The sequence below is a fragment of the Phycodurus eques genome, chromosome 8, assembly GCF_024500275.1.
Source record: "Phycodurus eques isolate BA_2022a chromosome 8, UOR_Pequ_1.1, whole genome shotgun sequence".
In the NCBI taxonomy this organism is placed as follows: Eukaryota; Metazoa; Chordata; class Actinopteri; order Syngnathiformes; family Syngnathidae; genus Phycodurus; species Phycodurus eques.
This window is the reverse complement of record NC_084532.1, coordinates 22344128-22364298: the sequence shown is the minus strand read 5'-3', so window position 1 is coordinate 22364298 and position 20171 is coordinate 22344128. Positions and strand designations below refer to the sequence as shown.

Below are 20171 nucleotides of genomic sequence, written 5' to 3'. Positions count from 1 at the left end.
CACTTTATTTTCAGTTTTTTTGTCTATGTTTCTGAGAAAATGTATTTGTGCAGACGCGCAGACAAAAAGTTTTATGTGTGTTTTTAAGTGTGTGTGTGTGTTTGTGTTGTATAAATTAGTGTATGTTCACAAGTTATTTAATGCATACACTCACGTCATTAGGTCTAGAAGATCATCACAAGAGCTGCATGGCACATTCTACCCACAAAGATAATGTTCCAATTTGATTGAGTGGTGGTACCTAATGAAGAGTCTAGTTTGTGTTCAAATACAGTATTGTTGGTGATGCCCCCCCCCCCCCCCCCCTCCTATTACAGTCCAGGTAAGAGTGCCTTTTAAACATTTATAGTCATTTAATTTCCATGACGTGAACATACGACTGGAGCAGTGGCCTTTATGAAGTGTTCATATTGTAAATACTAGTGATGTTGAGTGCATGGATTAATTTATAAATACTCCAAAAAGATGCATTCCCCTTTGAGATGAATCATTGTGGAAGTCCACGTTTTAAAATGATGTACTTGTGTTTATCGATTGAAGTGTCAAATGCATTATCGTTGCATTGTGAGGCTTTGCTGGTCAATGTTGACTATGGACTATTATTATTATTACTATTAAAAGGTATTTGAGATGTAACGCTGCATTTTCTTTCTTTAATGTCAGTGCCGACAAATCAGACATTTGTGTTCATGTGCCACATACACACAGTGTAGTCGTGGATGTAGTGCTGCCTCCAAAAGGGAAAATTCTTTTAATCTCTTTACTTTTAATCTCTTTCTCCTCACTCTCTGCTCATGCAAGTAGAAGCAAGCTACCAGCTGCAGTGCACACTTTCTGGCAAGAGATCCAGCCCATTCTTAAACATAGACTCGCCAGCAAGATCCGCCCCACTGTGATGCATGTACTTGAGATGAAGCGAGCCAGTCCGCTGAGCAACGCTGATGGGGAGATGGCCCAATGCAGTTCAGACCTCACACACTTACACGTGAGAGCGAGCCTGCTGCTACGCATACACCGCTGGCGACATGACGAGAGACGGCCAAACGTTGGGCGGTACGTCAACACTTGCTGGCGACATCCAGTCCACTGTTACATATGCCGTTGATCTGCAAACAATTGCCAGTGAGATGACAACGGGACACGGAAGAAGAGGCAGCTAAACTCTCTCCGTAATGCACACATTGGCAAGAAAGCTCCTGCCTAATGTTACATTCGCTGGTTCCATCCAAGCCGCTGTCAAGCATACACTAGATGGTGAGATAAAAACCTGCCTGTCGAGTGACGTGAAAAAAGGAGACGGCCTCGGAGATCCAACCTGCTGATACGCATACACTTGCCCGCAAGATCCAAGCCGCTATTATGCATACACTTGTGTAAATTGACAAGAGCCAATCTGAGGAGCGACGCAGAACAAGATATAGCCAAATTGCATCTGGAAAACGCATACCTGCCAGCGAGATCCAGCCTACTGTGACAGTCAACTGTAAGATCCAGTCCACTGTTACGCATACACTTGCCGGCGAAAGCCAACCCACCAAGCAACACGAGAGACGGGAAACAGTGCACCGCACTTGCCGGCGAGATCCAGCCCGCTGTTAGACAAACTCTTGCCGTAGAGATAATGAGCCCCCCAATCATGTTAAGGAAAGCCGAACTCGCCTACTCCTGTATTCCAATCATTTATTTAGAACAGTGTAGGGGCAAGGGAGCTTCCATATGACTTCAGAAGCCCTCTCACAATGTGTTTACATTTACACCTACAATAGGTGAAAATCTGTGCCATAAAAAGACCAAATAAGAACCATTTTTAAAGCGTTTCACCAAGGGATGGGCAAGTACCAATAACAGATATCGGTATCAGGACGATACCCACCTTTTTTATAGTATGTGTGAAATAATTCATTACTATTATAGTTATCATGTTTAAAGCATATTCACATTTTGTAGAAATTCGCCAACGCAGATTTGTGGACGAGACAAGGAAGCTGTCTGGTTCACACTTACTCAAGTAGACGTGTAACTACGCTGTCTGTTAGAAACTGTTAGAATAACAGGAAACGATTTAAGCATTTTTCCTGTGCACCTGCGCATTTCAGTAAAGCTCCACTTTGTTGCATCCTGCTTTGCTTCAAATAAACAGCGGACGGGGGCAGCAATTCTTTGACAGACTTGGTGAGCACTCTTCCAGTGAGTTGCTCTGCTGTCCCTCGCGAGCAGAAAAGGACAATCTTGGTTGGTGTGAGTTCACTTCGATACAGTCCTCAGGCTTGTCTCAGTTGTTTTGAAGAAACTTCTCTGACAGTATGATACTCGTGAAGTATGCAGATACCAGCCACCGATACGGCAAAAATAATCTGACATTGAGTAAGTCCTCCTCACCAGTAGTTGGTACTACATTGCGGCGGTTTGACACATTGAATCATCATGTGCATCAGAAGGTCTTTGTACACCATCATCTATCAATGTGTTAATTGAAATTTTATGCATCAACGCTACTAATGGTATCAGTACTCTGCATCGGTGAGTACATATTGTAGTTTCTATGTTATACGTGCCTTTAGGAAGCAGGGCCGGTGTGACGTCTGGGAGTCTGTGTGCTAGTGTCTGGGTGAGCGCTGTGGCTGACAGCAACTTCTATGTGACTTTGCTCACTCTGTTTTACTGTTCTCCCAACGTTCAATAAATGGCTGATAGGTGCATCATAACAATGGTTCTCCTTTCCCATATGCAGGGGCATTACAGTTAGTATACCATAAAAACCCATAGAAAAGAAAAAAATCGTGATGCACCAGCAGTCCGAACGATGAACCACGATATAGCCTGGGAACCATATATCGCAATCACCTGCTGATTACTAACACAAAACTGTTCCTCGTACATTCCAATCACTGACCTCATAAAAAGAGAGATTTAGAGATCTGTCAGACTCAAGTCAGACCCTAACTCTGGGTTCACGTCGTCATTGTCGTCATCCAGGATGTCATCATAGTCGTCATCTTCCTCCACCTCTAGGAAATCACACTTTACTCTGGAACCAACACTTGGACGCTCAGGAGCTGGCAGAGGAGAAGAGGGAGTCATTAATGTGTTAAAGTGTACGCGTGTGAGGGCATTCTTTGCTGCACTTGGGATTCCAATGGAAGTCAGACTAATTTCCCAGAAGCACTATTCCACTAGTGTGTGTGTGTGTGTGTGTGTGTAAACAATGAGTTAATGACTCTGGGAAGCATCTGGAGTCTCCTCTGGGATCTTGTGTTACAGTAAGCCCATGCACACACAGTTTCCCAAAATTACATAAACTATGTAATGAATCAACAATGCACTGATGGGGGAGGGGGTCTCTCACAGTGTAATCTACTAGTTGGACGCATTGGACTCTTCACACCACCTGTAAAAGTAGGCATATTTCCACCTTTCGTTAATCGTTAAGTATTATCAGCACTGATGCTAATCTTAAAACAGTTTTTTTTCCCCCCAGCATGTCTATGTAACAGAAAAGAAATGTTTTGACATCTTGTGGCCTCTACAGGCAATTATTAACCTTTTAAGGGCGGGTGTCAATTATACCCAAATTTTAAGTATTATGGCTCGGTCCTTCGGAAACACTGCGCTGCTCACACGTCATATTTTTTTAAACCCGACGGTTTTTGTTGTGCCTCGATGGAGGTCTACGCTCTACTGAATGCTATCCACTAATTCCCACCGTCACCGAGTGGGACCGGAACGCACGCTGCCTGCAGAGAAGTCAGGCGAGTCAACCACTACAACCATCAGTGACTCAGTCCGCAATTTTCCTTGCTTCATGTTTGTTTTGTGCCTTTTCATCAACTGACTTTCCTCCTCCGAAGAAATGGCTAAAAATGGCTTTCAAGTTTTGGAGTTATAATGTCACCAAGAGATTTGTTTGACTCACGCAGGTCATCCAGCAGTGAGAGATCTGAACTGATCTCCGCCAGGCTCACGGTCGGGCTGAAGTCCTCCGAGTCTGAGTACTGCCTGACCTCTTCAACTTTGAGCCTTCTGCCGAGCCTGGGCGAGCCGTCTGGGACAACTGAGCGGAAAACAAAGCATTGTAGACACCCAAAAATTTGTGCAAGGGATATCTAAGGATGTATATAGACTGTGTGGTTCAAGTGACACAATTCAGATTTCTTTCTCTCAAGTGGCACAATTGGGATATGAGTCATGGCACTCTAAAGAGAAAAAAAAACCACACACACATAATTGGATAGCTTTAGATGGGAAACAGGCCTGTGCCTGCTGTGCAGCTCAATAAATTACAATATTGTGGAAAACTCAATTTATTTCAGTAGTTCAATTCAAAAAAGTCAAACTCATAGATTCACTGCACACAAACTAAAATATTTCCTGATTTTGTTTTTGATGATTATAACGTACAGCTAACAAAACAAATTATCCATCAAGAATTCAGAATATTACATAAGAAATAGAAATTGGGCAGGAATTGGCTTTCTGAAAATCTTTTTCCAATGTGTTTAATGAATCTGCACAGTACGATTTTCACCTTTTGAATTAAGCCACTGAAACAAATTAAACTATTTTAACTGTTCTACGATATTCTTATGCACTTATAAACACATTAAAATCACCTACTGTAAATCGAAACTACAGCAAAAAGCATACGCCATTATATACAGTATAAATAATATGCTACATAAGATGTATGTCCATTATTAAATCAGGAACACAATGTGAAGTAATGTCAAAGTTACCCTTACTTAAATCAGAGTCCAGGGTAAAAGCCACGCAACGTTTAATATTTGTATTATTTACAGTATGTATTGTTTATTTCCGTATTATATGTTGATGTGTGCAGTTATGTCCAATATGGCCGTCTGCACATATAGGTTGTTTCATGTGTTTGTAAACAAATGGAAATTTAAATATGAGTCACTTGAAACGTACAGTCTAAAAAGATTTGGGACACGGGTATTAAATGGGAATTGGGCACTCGGGTCCCGCAGTGGAAAGCTCGGTCTTACTTTCTGGTATCGCGGCTTGGAGCTTATGCAGATGCCTGACCTCGCCTTCCAATTCGGACACAGTGGCGCTGTTATGAGATTGAGAATTGCACGCCAGTGAATCAGAGAGCAAACATCCAGGACATGCAAAAGTAGACACACGGTTACCTGATGTGGCGGACCTCTTTTTGCGCATACTCAAAGGCACTTTTGGCCAGATCTGTACTGTGAGCTTTGTAGCTGTCAATCAGCTCCTGGAGCATCTGCTCGAAAAACAAGGAAAACGCAGCACTGAGATATGAAATCCATCCATCCATTTTCTGAGCCGCTTCTCCTCAACAGGGTCGCGGGCGTGCTGGAGCCTATCCCAGCTGTCATCGGGCAGGAGGCGGGGTACCCTGAACTGGTTGCCAGCCCATCGCAGGGCACATACAAACAAACAACCATTCGCACTCACAGTCACACCTACAGGCAATTTAGAGTCTCCAATTAATGCATGTTTTTGTGATGTGGGAGCAAACAAGAGCGCTGGGGAAAACTCTCTTTTTCTCTCTTTTTTCTTTTATTTATAGTATAACTTTCATAGGGACTGAGCCCTCAGCCAACAGCGCAAAATCTTAAGTAATTGACGCCCACCCTAAATGTTTAGAATTGCCTCAAATGTAGCATAAACTATGACCCAAACAGTAATATTTCAGTCATCTCACATTACCCTTAAAAATAATATATGGTTTTCAGATTATTTTATTTTGAAAAGATGCTCAGAGGACTGTGGAAAAATCAAAGGCAGGCTGACACCCTACTACAAACCTTAATTTAAAAAACAAGTGTTATAAAGTACAACGACACACCGGACGAGAAGGAAAAAAAATGAATGCACCTCATGGCCGTGCTGGCACTGTCGCCGGCTCTCACGGGCCTCTTTCTCCTGGTGCATCATCGCTTCTTCTTGCCTCCCTTGTTCCACAGCACCAATAAAAAAAAATAACAACAAAAAAAACAAATAAAAAAGACAGAGAGATGATGATGTTTTGGGCAAGACCGTGCCTGCCTCTTTGCTTTGAAGCCCAACAATGGGGCTCAGGACTTGTATGGGCCTGCTGATTCAGTGTGACTCACTCAGCCGAGTTTTCAGCTGGTCCACCTCTTTGCTCAGGTGTTCCAACTCCACTCGGCACACCTTGGAGCTCCAACTAGGGAAAGAGTGGAATATGTATTGAGAATTCTTACAAACTCTCTTGGGTGTAACTTTTTACCCACCTCTCCTTCGAAAAGGTGACCGCTCCGTCTCTCATTCCTCTCTCCACTCCTAGAAAGTCCTCCTTCTCGCTTCTCCTCCCTCTCAGGTCTTCACGCAATCGGTCCACCTCCGCTGGAAGACGAATTGTGATGTATTGACTATTTGTGTGCCTTACAATGCTCCTATCTACTGGCGATTTTGTGATACCTTGCAGCGTCTGGATGTGAAATTGCTGAGACTCTTTCTCTCGTTCCATGTTGCCAACTTTCTTGATGAGCGACTCAATCGCCTTGAAAAGACATTAGGAGTCAGGAAATGTGGAATTCTATCACCTCTGAAAGAATAACATAATGACTACCGGTAACTTATATGAATTATATTCATTGTTCGTTACATTAGGTACAACTGCAGAAACGACCAAGGTTCAGTGAACCAATTCGGAGTTCAACGAAAAAGGCTCTGGGAAAGAAATATGCCTGTAAACTTAAGTTCAAACCATTGTCATACATGACATAGAAAATGTCATTTTACGTGGCTCACCAAAGCAAAATGGCCCTCGAAACGGAAACCATAACTATGAAGTGTCCACTGATGAAATAAATTTGAACACCTCTGATCGAAAGAATAACTCCACAAGTGTGTTTTGCTTTTTTCTTTCACTTTTTTGGTGTGGTGCCATCATAGAATTGTACCAGTAATGGAGAAAGAGGAACTTTTAATAATTGTGACATGTTCAATGGGTGAGTAGTCTTACTTTATTTTACTCTGATGATACTGTAACCAGTTAACTTCTCTTTATGTATAAGAGGAATGTTAAAATGTTAAATGGAATGTAAAAGGAATGTTAAAATGTTATCTCTTTTAATTGTCTGTACAAGTTATAAGGTATGTTTACAATGGTTATAATTTTAGCCTGATCCAAATTCCCTTTACATTATCACTTTAACATTGTTTGGAAAAGAGAACAAATTGGAATTCGGATTGTGTTCCACTTTGTAAGCAAAAGCAGCATTTACGATACGACTCCTGTATTGGATTATATTAGACAGCGCAGGTGAAGTGTCCGGCAAGTGTAATTCAGCTCACACAATCACCTGGTTTTGTGTCTGCAGTTGAGACTGGATGGAGGCTAAATCCGCCCACTGGACGCCGGGACTGACTGGAAGAAGCTGCCGTGCACCAGGTGATGGAGACCAAATGGGATGGCTGTCAAAATCTGAAATGGGAATCTTCTCCCTGAAAGGGAAGAACTCTGAAGAGGAGGAGACGTATTGTTGAAAGCTCACCACCAATCATGACTGCACTCTGCTATTTCCCCCCTTATCTTATCTTTTTACGCATATACAGGAACTTTCACCCACCTTCTTCCCTTTTGCTTGAGTTCCCCAGTAAGGACAATCGCCCCTGGGGACACAGAACATGTCAATATTAAAAAGGCGATTTCAGGGATTTTACATCTTCTCCAGGGTCAAATTCATGCAATTTTAGGTGCGTGATTTATTTAGACTAAATTGTCAATTCATTCATCCACCAATCCATCCTCTATACTGCTTATCCTCACTAGCGTCGCGGGTGTGCTGAAGCCTATCCCAACTGACTTTGGGCGAGAGGCGGGGTACACCCTGAACTGATTGCCAGCCAAACACAGGGCACATATACACAATCATTCACACCTACAGATAATATAGTCTTCAATTAACCGACCAAGTATGTTTTGGAATGTGTGAGGAAACTGGAGTAACCGGAGAAAACCCACACAAGCACGGGGACAACATGTCACCAATTTAGAATCATGCCTTTTTTTTTTTTTTTAATAAATTGTATTGTGCTACAAACAATCAAAACAATGTTCTGTCTGAAACTTCTGCTTGGATTAATAAATGTACAGTAATTAGCATGCACAATAAAAAAATATTTTTTAAAAATCAAATTTTTGTCAAATATCCTCATTGTTCATGATCTGTTGAATGAGCTAAATATTGAGCAAAATTGTTATCAAGAGTTATAATGAGATCCAAACAATTCGTGGGGGGGGGGGGGGGGTTCATTTCACCAGACACGTTTGGATAATTAAAGCAACAGGAGGGTTAACGTATTTATTTAGTATCCATCAAGAAGTAACTATTCGACCAGAGGGCTATTCAATTCAAAGCATCCTAAATCACTCGATACAACCAAATTTGACAGTTTTTCAACCTTCAGCTATATTGTACTTCACAATTCATTTACTTTATCAGTTTAAAGGAAATTGTGTACAAATTGAATTACTACAGCTGATTATATTATTACTACTACTACTACTACTACTACTACTACAGGTTATTCACTAATTATGCTAAAGATTTTTTTTTTAATATGTAAAGGATTTGTATTTATTGTCGAACAAGCAAACTATTCAACCTGATAGCTAGTTTTATGGATCGTCAATGCCCTCTACAGACAGCAAATTACAGCAGTGTTTCCCAGCCCTTACTGAGCCAAGGTACATACAGCAGATTTCACATAAAGATCTCACCGCACACTACAAACTAAAAATATATACACTGCAATACCTGATCTGGTGATGTTGTTTCAATTTACTCACAAATGTACTCACTGTAAAAATCTAGGCCTGTTAAATTGAACAAAATCTATGAATTGCACCAGGTGGATACACAGGTTCATTTTACATTCTGCTATCTAATGGAAGATAATTTAAATGTTCAGCCTGCCACAAGTTGCTGGCATAAAAAGATGAACAAATAAAAATATAGTCCACTATTTGTAGTAAATAAATAATTATTGTATCAAATAAATGCAACAGTATATTTTCCTGTCACAAAGGAATACGGTTGAGAATCACTTCCAGGACTAAACACCTGCACCTTACCCTCATGTATGCCCAAAAAGTTTTGAAAATAACCATCAATGTATGTATTATACATAAATATAGTTTTCAATAAAGCTACATTCATTTGAATGCACTCACTCTCATATTGGCCACGCTGTTGTCTGCTGCAGAGAGGATGGAGCTCAGCTGGCGGTCCCAGTTCATCTTGCAGTTGATCTGCAAGGAAACAAAAGAAAGCATCTCTGCAGCCATCAGTGTTTAAACACGCAGGAGGACGACAGGAATCTTCACACTTCTGTACCGAGGTAACAGCCTCTTTAACAGCTTTGACACTTGCTCGGAGATTCAATTACGACGGCACTCCTACTCAGAGTTATAATTTTCATACTAATGAGCACATATGTTATCAAAAAGTACTGCAAAATGTGAAAAAAGACGACATTTTGTCCCAAGGCTAATTTGGACTAAAATGACGTTTGGTATAATTTGGGTTAGCAAAAAGTGCTAACGACAATACAGTAATAACTTTGTCGTCATAACGACATCAAATTTAAACGCACAAGACGGTTGTAAGTACAAATAGTATAGAAATAAGGCTGCAATGACTAATATTTAAATACAATAAAGCGTAAATATTACTCCTAGCTTCGCGAACCAATTTTAAATCAAGTAGCCCAGCGTGGTGCGTGATGACGTCACAGCACGGAGTGACTACATCTGGGAATTGTAGTTGTAGTAGGTGTCTATTTTGCCCTTTGATCGCAGGAAAATCCTAATATAGTTGAAAAGCCTTGAATTGAAAATGTTGTGTGTTCTAGTTTCATGTATTAATTCATACTGTGGTTATATTCCTCGAAACCTCTCATTCTCATCTAATCCCAATGTCTATGTCTGAGTAAAAGAAAACAATATCCCACAATGCCCAGCAGTGGTGATGTCACGTCAAAATGGCGGCCTCCGACATCGACGTGAAAACTGTAAAAAAGTTGCTGGAGGAGAGTCTTTTAAAACTTGGATTTGAAGTATACACGTTAAAGGTATTTAAGCTTCAACTTGCAAACACTTTATTTTATTTTTTTACTGACTTTTCTAACTTTACATATCACATCAAACACCAAAATGCAAACAAACTTAATTGCAGAAACTAGCAGATGCAGCACTGTCCTTCAGTTTCTCTGACAGCTTCTGTGCTGCGTGTTGTCAGGTGGGTTGGTACAACTCTGTGTTGCCTCCCAAGCTGCACCTGCCTCATCCGGATGACTGCTTGGCCGTGGTGGTACTCAGCACCCCCTCCATGTTCGAGCACGCCTTCCTTCCCTTCATGGAGGAGAGAGGCTCCCAGGGACTCTCTGACCCCATTGACCAATGCGTCAAACACTGTGTCACCTCTGTCCTCTCGCAGGTTTGTAATATTCATGTCCTGTCCATATGGTGATCATTCTATTATATTACCATAGAAATATAGGGAACCCTAGCTGTTCATGTGGGGTGAGAGACCAGGACCGGACGTGAACGGCAACAATCAGTGAATAATAACTACAATAAATATAAAGTAAATAAATATATCCCAAAACACTTACAACATTACCCTTAAAAAATTTTTTTTATTTCTGATTATTTGATCGTAAGTGGGAGGACACTGGCATGTAAAGGGCATATTGCCCCATAGCAAGCTGTAAAGAAATGTTAGCTAGTCTGCGTGTTGAGTGACTCTGTCTGAGTTGTGACCTTTGGAGAAATAATCCCAAACTTTGGATATTCTCTGCCTTTTAGGGACTCTTTCCTCCTGGTTTATATCTGCACGGAGTGGGGCGTGCGACTGCAGTAACATTAGTCGGTGTGGAAAAATGATCCCTGAGAAGCATCGAGGCAGAGATGTTTCTTCAACCTTTTTTGTAATTGAGTTATTTGAGACATTCGATTATTCGTTGTAGCCCGTGAAAGAGCACGAATGTTAGAGTGGTTATGTGCAGACAGGTGAGTTTTTCAGCAAATAGTTTCAGTTATGTTAAACAGAAAAAAAAAAAAAACAGAGAAAAAAAAACATAAGTTGATGTTCCTCTCTGGGATTTATTCCTCTCTGGGATTTATTTATTTTTCCTAATTGTTTCAGTTCCCTGTTTTGTCTTCTCTGTCTTTTGCAGAGCTTTCCCGGACTGAAGGTGGACGTGAGGTTCGACTACGAACTGCTGCCCACCAGAAAGCCAAAGTTCTTGGCGCAGACCGCCGCACATGTTTCAGGAGCGGCTTTCTACTACCAGCAGTCTGACGTCAGCGACCAACCCTGGGCTAACAAAGTAATCCTGAGGACTTTTTGTATTTCACATCAGATGCCAGCTCATTTTATGTTTTCACATAGTCAATGTAGATTGATTTCAATTTGTTAAATCCTCACTCACACTGGCCTTGGTCTTACTTTGGACGCCCTTTTTTTGCCAACAGAAGATATTCGGTGTGTGCGTGCATCCCAGGCTGGGAGGCTGGTTTGCCATCAGAGCTCTGCTGGTGTTCCAAGACATCAAAATGAACCCGGAGGAGCTGCAACCCGAACCTCCGGACTGTGTGCCCTCTAGGGAGGCCAGGATTCAGCTGCTGGAAGATTTCAACTTGCGCTGGCAGGTAGGTACAACAACACAGATCCTAAATGAAATGTTTCACGTGGAACTCTTCTTGTTCTCGTCATCACATTGTTGTACGCCCTAGGACTGGAGCTACAGGAACATCATCACTCCTACGGTGACTTACTCCAAGAAACAGCAGGACTATTTCTCCACACCACCTGCCCAGCGACACACTCTGCTCAGGAGTTGGGGTCTCCTGCCAGAGTTGGACGACGCGACCTCTCACAACTCAAGGGAGTAGGCTCAGGTGAACGGACACGGATGAGGTGCGAAGGCATTTTCACTCATCTTGGTTAAGATGGACCCTCGCAAAAATGGCTTACGGTCGTGATTATCTCTTTTTTTGAATGTGGAAGCTGACTATCAATAGATCATTTATGCCTTTTTTGCAAGTTTATGTCATTATGCACCTCTAACAACCTTTAAAGTTGCAAGCCTGTACATAGAGTATATACTGTTTTTTGCAAATATTTTATTTTACTTATTCAAAGGAAGCCTTGATTTGCAAATTTGGGGAGTATTATTAAGCTATTTTACATGAACACTGTGTAGTATTACAATTCATGTGAAAGTAGAGTTTAAAATCATATTAAAAAGAACGGGGCAGCACTGTGCCTAGTGGTTAGCACGTCTGCCTCATAGTCCTGAGGTTCGGTGTACGAGTCTGGGCTTTGACATCCCTGTGTAGAGTTTGCATGTTCTCCCTGTGCTTGAGTGGGTTTTTTATCTGGGTACTCTGGCTTCCTTCCACATCCTGAAAACATGCATGTTGGGTCATTTCAGGTTGAGCTAATACGGTATATACAGGTATTACTTCATGAAGTGCAAAGCAATGTGTAAAAGGAACTTTTTATTTCCACATATTTGACTTCCCATCAGACATTTTTTTTATGTTGACACTACTATATAAATGATTGTTGTTTGTGAGTCATGTTTTCTCAAAGCTCCAGTTGAGAGGTTTAGCCTCCATTCACTCCACATGGTTGCAATTGCCATTCTACTGAGGAAAAAAAATGGACATCTTTTAAAATAAATCTTACACATCCATAAAAATGCTTGGTGCTGGATTTATTTCTAATGTATTCTGCCTTTGGAAAAAAAACTCAACATGATCTTCAATAAAAAGCATCTCTCTCGATCGTATACAGAATGTATATAATTGTACGTATGGTATATATTTATATGATATTGACATTTTTTTTTAAACAATATAAGTAGTACACAGCAGGGGTTCTGCATCTGACCTGCTTCATTGTTTACTCTGACCCTAGAAGCATTTATAGTGGATATTAAAAAGTGTAAACACCACCATGTTCAAATGCCAGCTTTTTGAGACACAAAAATGAGACCAAGGTAAAGCAGGTCACATTAATGGTGGAAAAGGTTTCAAAATTTCATAAAAAAGCTGACATTTGAACGTGTCGGTTTTTTTTTTGTCTAAAATTGGAAGAAATGTTTTTTTTTTTTTAATTCATTGTATGAAATCATTGGTTAGTTATGAAATTATAATACAGAAGGAATCATTTTAATTTATTTAAATTAGAATCCTTTTTTTAATATATAATAGTGCTCTCACCTAGTTTATTTGGCCCACGGACCGTAGGTTGGTCAAATGTTTTAAGAAAAATGGGCAAATGAGTTCCTGCGATGGAAAGTCAAGATAGTGCCCCAAGCATTGTTCAGCCACTAGGTGTCAGTGTTGTAGTTCTCTTGTTGAGTCTGCATCCCTAGTGAGGATAAGCGGTTCAAAAAATGGCTGCATGGACTTCTAACGTCGACTCGATATGATCTTTTTATTACTTTATTTCACGACACGTTTGCACTTTTTATTATATTTTTATTCTGCCCCCTTATCTCTGATGAGGTTCTCACCTGAGCCCCTTCTCCCGCCCGTGCCATTAGAACTATCAGTCCTGAATCAGCACTCTAGCTGAGTTAATTATACTCCCACTGATACTGCATCGCCGCAGTCCTACCACCTCCACCTCTTTCACTTTTAGCTCATATGCTTGTCGTGCACTATGGGGTTACCATACAATGAGTCAGATATTTGTGGGGGAAAAAATGTTGCTCATGAGGTGTAAATGTGCGCAGAAAGTGAATTCAAATTCATTTTATATGATGTAATTGAATACTTTGGAAAGTGTAGTTTATTTTTGAATGAATGTATTTTTGCATATAATTAAAATGTTTTTTTTTTATTTTTTTAAATGTGTAATTTTATTTAATAATAATAATAATACTTGTATATATAATTTTTATAAAAAATCTATCAAATGGAACCACTGAAGAGCCAACAGCTTGTGATCCAAAATATCACCCATCGTGTCTGTCTAGCTGTTAAAGCACCATTTAGTGGACAGTTCATTACACTTGCTTATTTTAGTAGTAATATTTCTTAATACATTCATTTATTTGATCTTTAGTTGAGAATTATAAATATTATATATATATATATATATATATATATATATTTAAATTGTATAAAAATCATCTGGACATTCATTTGTAATGTATATCCGTATTTTTAATCAATCAATCAAATTACATGAAAAAATACACATTTGATTCTTGTCATTTTTATATGAAAAAATAAAAATTAACGTGCATTTCACTCAAGTTTCAGTAGTTCCATGAGCAAGCTCATAGGTCAATTTACTTACATATCAAATCAGTTTTCTCCATTGAAATAGTTTGAAATGAAATCGGTTCAAAGCCCACAAAAAACACTTCACATTGTTTGTGACATATTTTTGATTAAGAAGAATAGCACTATTCTATGTCATATATAGTGTGATCTCTGTAAATACTGTATTCATGGGCTTTTAAGCGGTGTGGCTTAGTGGAGTGGTTCTCAAACCTTTTCCAACAACTACCACCTCAAAAAATACTTCGCACGACAAGTACCATCACAAGAAGAAATATTAAGTATATTTTAATATTGTTGTTAGCCACTGTAACGTTATGCACAGTTTGAACGTTAAGATTGATCTTAAGTATAAGAAAATCAAAAACTGTACTTAAAAAGTGATTCAATTAAAATGTTTTGCACATAAAAAAAGTTGAATAAAAATGTTACTTAAATGATTGAAAACATAATTTCTAAATGATTAAATACAAATGTATCGAACTTAAAAATATATGTTTAAATACAACTGAATAGCCCTTAATATACTGTACTGGATTGGAAAAAAAAAGTGTAAGCCACTGTAACATGATGCAGTTTCAACATTTCATTTAGTGATTCTGGTTAGTCTGCGTGTGAGCGTCTGGGCGTGAGCTGTGGCCGACAGCAACTCCTTGCGAGTGGTCGCATTTAGTATGTATTGTATTTGTTTGACTGTCCTGTTCGATAAACTGCTGAAAGTGCATTGTAGACTGTGGCTCTCCTTTCCCATTTGAAAGGCCAGTAGTACCTTTATCGTAATTGCGCCATTCCCCCCCCCCCCCCCCCCCCCACCCCCTGACTTACTCGAGCGGCGTATCTGAAGCTCACTCAAATTTTGTCCCGCAACATGAAACAAAAACTTGACCATGCAGAGCCTTCTAACTTGTAAAACTCATAAGCTGGGGCACTCATAAATCAAGGTACCACTGCATCGTATACTTTTATTTTATTGGTAACTTTTACCACTATTACCTGTCTTTACTGATTGGCTTGGATAAATTCCGCAGTTCAATTGCTTTATAGTGAGGCCTCCAGTTACCAAATGTGGTTCACTTGCATTGTAAAGGGCTACAAAAGGAGTCCATAGAGTTTCAGAGTTGCGCATTTAAAGCTCCCAAAAGAGCAAATATTGGACAGAAATGTCCGTGCGCAAAGCAACACGGCAGCTGCCGTGATTCAGATTCGGGTGTGCGGATGAAAAGAGCAGCGAGAAAAGGCAGAGAAAGAACAGCAGAGTGGCGCTTTGATGAGTTGTGGATGAGTGAAGCGGCGTCGTCCGCCCACGGGCCTCAGCCTGCCAGTGCACAAGGAGCGCGGGCAAAGGCCAGCGGCGAAGCAACAACCAGAACAGAGGAGGGGGATGGACACATGAATTTAGCACACATCACGATACGCTCGTTACGCGGACATTAACATGTTTAGAATGGACTTTTAGATACATCGTCATACTGGCAGATGTTGATGTTCTTCTAATTTGCTGCAACTGCCCATAAATGGTAAATTCACGGCCAAGTGGTTAAAATGAATCATAAACACCCCATGTTGGGCGTATAGCTACATTGACTGCAGACCAAGAGGTCACTGGTTCAAATCCAGGTGCCCTCTCATTTTATAAAACTCTTGGGGTGGGAGTGGTCAGTCTGAAATTAAAATAAATGAAACATATTCAAATACTCTCTCTATATGCAGTAAAAAAATATATAGTCTTAAAACAAATGAAAGACAATTTACATCAAATAAAGGGCAAGCTAATTTTGAGTTAAATAAAAGCCACCCTACTGGAACACACTAAAATTTTCCAAGCAGTCATTTTGCAATTGAAACGCTCACATACAATCCTCAATTTCTTCGCAAACATCAACCATCTCAATACAGTATATGCGCTCTCATGCTACTTTACAGTCTGCGCGTTCACCCGACAGCCGTCCCTGCAATAACACGCAAACGCCGGCAAGGCCCACAGATCAAGCGACGCTGATTGTTCACAACAAGACGCTGGCGGCGACCTCGCCAAACGAGTCTGTGTACACAAAGTATGACGAATAGGTCGCCGCGCCGGCAAGGCAGCCTGCGAGTGTTTGGCGCTGATATGGAAATAGGATTACGTTTGTTATTCCTCTGAGAGGAACGACGACGCGACAACATTCACCTGGCAACCCCGGCGTCCCTGTTGAAAAAAACAACAACATACGAATAAATAATCCCATCAAAGGACAGACAAGCGAAGGTTGCTCTTGCATAATCCAACGGTTTATCTTTTTCCTTTCAAACTTTATTTCAGTTCATATATACACTTTTCCAATTATATATATATATATTTTACTCAGGACTGAAATTAAAAAGGTTTTTGGACTTACTTAACACCTTTTAATAGCACTTCTTGATACCGCCACTATCACGTCGCAATTATATATACTACACGAGTTGCATGAGATACAAGTGACCCGATTTACGAGTTCTTCAAGAGCCGATTTTTTGCTTTGCCTTGTGAGCAAAAGTTTGAGATATGAGCATTGTATGGTGGCAGTGAACTCAACTCAAGTCACAACAAGCAGCTGTTTGGCAGGTGAACAGTTCTTCAAAAAAGAGGCTTCGAGCTGTTTATTGCCACTCCCGGTTGACGTTTACTGTCAAAATAAATGTAAAACAAAGAGTTACATGTTGTATATATAAAACAACCATATAGCTTTGCCTTAGGAACATCTATTTAGCTTCATGCTAACAAACAATGCAAAATAGCATTGGTGTTACAGTGTTATAACCCTTTAAGCAATTGAAATTTGAAGACAAATGGAGGAGCATAAGCAGACAGATAGGCATAAATTATTTATCCTCTGCAAAGAACAACTAATATTATTACGGCTTACTGAGGAGTTGTGACCGTCTCCATGTATGTCCCTGTTTTATTTATTATACTGCCTGGTGGTCGAGCTGCACAAACCAGAAGGAGCAGCATAATGTCCTTTGAATTGAAGCAAGAAGTGTGACAAAAACGATTTAATGCTTTACATTCAATTTAATGATGTCATCGTGTGATTGCTGAAATGACGGTGGATGAAATTATGAACCGTTCCAAATATTTGGGGGGGGGGGGGGACTTGAGGGGGCAACACTTTCTCGACTTTTTCTATTTTGTTGAGCAACTAGCGTTGGGCGCACTGCCGGCTAAATGCTCACGTGGCCAATTTATAGCCGTGCGTCGATTATTACATCAGAGCCAACGAACGCTCATGAAATCTGCCACTTGTAGTAGATAACACCCCCTAAGCCTCACGTGCACTTTAGCTTCCATTAGCATAATCCATCTCTGTTTCTCCACTGATGGATTCCATTTTCTTTCTTCCCGCAACAGTGTTTTCTTCATTCTCTTGCTGGTGCGCCATCTGCAAAAAAATGCATTCCCCCCTCAAATAAACACCAGACGGGTAGTAAGTGCACCTACCAGATTTCATAGATGCGATTTTTCACACGCAGACGTTCAGGTTTTGAATGCTGACCCCGCTTCTCTCGCCAAGTCCACACAGATTAACTGGGGACTCTAAATTGTCCGTACCGTAGGTGTGAATGTGTGTGACTGCTTGTCTGTTTTTATATGTCCTGCTTCTGACTCTCAGGTCTATACCCAACTCCTCTTGCCAAAAGTCAGATGGGATATACTCCAGACATGTTAGCTTGATTGGCGACACTAAATCAGTCATTCGCAACTTTTGTAAGCCTGCTAACCGCAATAAAGAACGGTATTGTTCAAAAACAGCCTTTGAAAACACATGATCATATTTGTAACCATATTGACCCTAGTGAGGATAAGCGGTACGGAAAATGGATGGACTCCACATGCTTGCATGTTCAAAGTGCCTTATGATCATAACTGTAACAATTTTAGCAGTCTGAATTATGCTTTGAAAATTCTTTAAATATTTAAATGCTCCAAGCAATTACGATTTTGCGGCGGCGTAACCCAAATTTATCGGAACGCGCCATAGTCTACCACTCACCGCCGTTAACATAGTACTAAAGCCATAATTACAGTAAATATCTGTATGAAAAACACTGACTGACTAAGTGATGATGTCTTATTGTTGCGCTGGAAAACTTATTGTGTAACCTCGGTGTGTTGCTACCATCGTAAAACCAAAATTTTGACCTGACCACGATCCGTCCAAAGTGCCGCCGCGACCCAGTTTTGGGTCCTGACCCACCAGTTGAGAATCACCGCTGTAAATTTAGCCTAGCTGTTAATGTGACTGTGAATGCTTGTTTGTCTATGGGCCCCCGTCATAGAGCCAGCCAATCAAACCAGTCCCGGGTGAACTCCGTTTCTGTGGCCAAAAGTCAGGTGGGATAGGCTTCAGCTCACCCTTACCTTGATCGATCGATGTTGCCATCTGCTAAAATGAAATCTCGATGTTGAATGAATGGCTTTACATTTCTATTTCAAAGGGAATGACAGTCAGGTTTGATGGATGAGCTCCAGTTTTTATATACTGAAATTGATACGAGGCGCCGTTGGGCTCGCGCAACACTCGGCCCGCCTGTCCGACTCGGCTGAGCGTAATATGAGAACACGTGAATTCATTAAGGCTCACGTTGACCCGCTCGGATGAGCCATTTAGCTTCTACACACACTCTTGAAGCACCTGCGGGAAGGAAAGCAAATTAGCATTTCAAATAGGGATCACTTTAGGCCAGGCCACTCTGCACGTGTGTGTGTGCATAGCTACACGTACACACACACTCACACGGAAATGCTCACTCATGGCTGAGGTTGAAGTATTGACAAAATATTACGCCTACATGGAGGCGCCTTTAAAAAAAAATACAATTCTAAATCCAGTGGAAAGCCTTAGCTGAACGCAACTGGAAAGCACTTGAATGTGGAGTACTCCCACAGTAACAGTTTAAATCACACACCGCTTTGATATGATCTAGCACAGTTCAGCCTTAATCCACGTTGTTTTGTTATCGTCTGTTTTCCTTTTTCCTTTTAGCAGGATCCCACAAAAATATTGGTGCTAATACTGTTTTTGTTAAGAATTGATCCATTGGGTAAAATGGATGTGGTGGCAACACATTTGAAAAATCTCTCTACGTTATGAGGATAATGCCGTATTTGTTAAACACAAGAAATCCAAGAATATAAAAATGAAGTTGTAGATTTTTTTAGGATAGTTAAGAACACAAGTATATTTTTGAGAAAAATGTTTGACATTTTCGAGATGAATCGCAGAGTATTCTTTTATATTTAAATGGTTGTATATTTTAAAGAAGAAAAGTTATATTTTTGAGGAAAAAGTAATACATTTTCCAAAAGGTATGAATCATATGTAAATAAAGTTGCATATTTTTTTAAAAAGCTATTTTCTGGATGGAAAGTCAAATATCATCATCTTATGAGAATATACTGTAACTCAATATTTTCAAGGAAAAAGTCATGTTTTGAAGAAAAGTTTTATTTTTAAGAAATTTGCATGTTTTAATTTTTCTTTTGACAAAACTAATATTTTCAAAATACAATGCATAATTTTGAGACTGTAGTTGCAATTTTATGCAAATAAAATCACATTTTTAAGAAAAGTCATATGCTTTTGGAAAAAGTTGTAGATTTTAGACAAAAAATATTATTTTCAAGTAATGTAGCATATTTTGTGAAAAAAAGTATATTTTGGAAAAAAGTATATTTTCAAGATTAATAGTTGCACACTTTGACACCAGCTGTAATTTTATGAGGAAAAAGACTCATATTTTCAAGAAAATAAATTGTATATTCTAAAGATTAAAGCCTTATATTTTCAAAGAAAAAAATATATTTTCAAGATAAAAAAATATATAT

At 39.9% G+C, this 20171-nt stretch overlaps 2 protein-coding genes and 1 long non-coding RNA gene across 4 annotated transcripts; 2 read left to right on the top strand and 1 right to left on the bottom strand.

Annotated features, from left to right (window-relative positions):
• Nucleotides 1-291: 291 nt before the first annotated feature.
• LOC133406260 (uncharacterized) lies at nt 292-9742 on the bottom strand. Of its 2 annotated transcripts, XM_061683752.1 has the most exons (12): nt 9354-9742; nt 9191-9268; nt 7584-7626; nt 7317-7474; nt 6430-6511; nt 6243-6354; nt 6102-6175; nt 5863-5939; nt 5151-5245; nt 5004-5071; nt 3914-4051; nt 292-3056 (listed from the first exon to the last, which is right to left on the bottom strand). In XM_061683752.1, exons 2-12 carry the CDS (start codon nt 9254-9256, stop codon nt 2911-2913), a joined length of 1059 nt encoding a protein of 352 aa, XP_061539736.1. In that variant the 5' UTR covers nt 9257-9268; nt 9354-9742; the 3' UTR covers nt 292-2910. The 2 variants fall into 2 exon arrangements, with proteins under 2 accessions (XP_061539736.1, XP_061539735.1); XM_061683751.1 differs by having other exon boundaries at nt 9191-9742.
• On the top strand, nt 3174-8114 carry LOC133406262 (uncharacterized). Its single transcript, XR_009769045.1, has 3 exons — nt 3174-6257; nt 6907-6962; nt 7335-8114. It is a non-coding gene; the product is annotated as an uncharacterized LOC133406262 (long non-coding RNA).
• A 220-nt stretch (nt 9743-9962) lies between the features above and the next one.
• On the top strand, nt 9963-12709 carry mmachc (metabolism of cobalamin associated C). Its single transcript, XM_061683963.1, has 5 exons — nt 9963-10089; nt 10257-10454; nt 11197-11349; nt 11495-11671; nt 11756-12709. The coding sequence occupies exons 1-5, from the start codon at nt 10000-10002 to the stop codon at nt 11912-11914; spliced, it is 777 nt and encodes a 258-aa protein (XP_061539947.1). The 5' UTR covers nt 9963-9999; the 3' UTR covers nt 11915-12709.
• The last annotated feature ends 7462 nt before the right edge of the window (nt 12710-20171 follow it).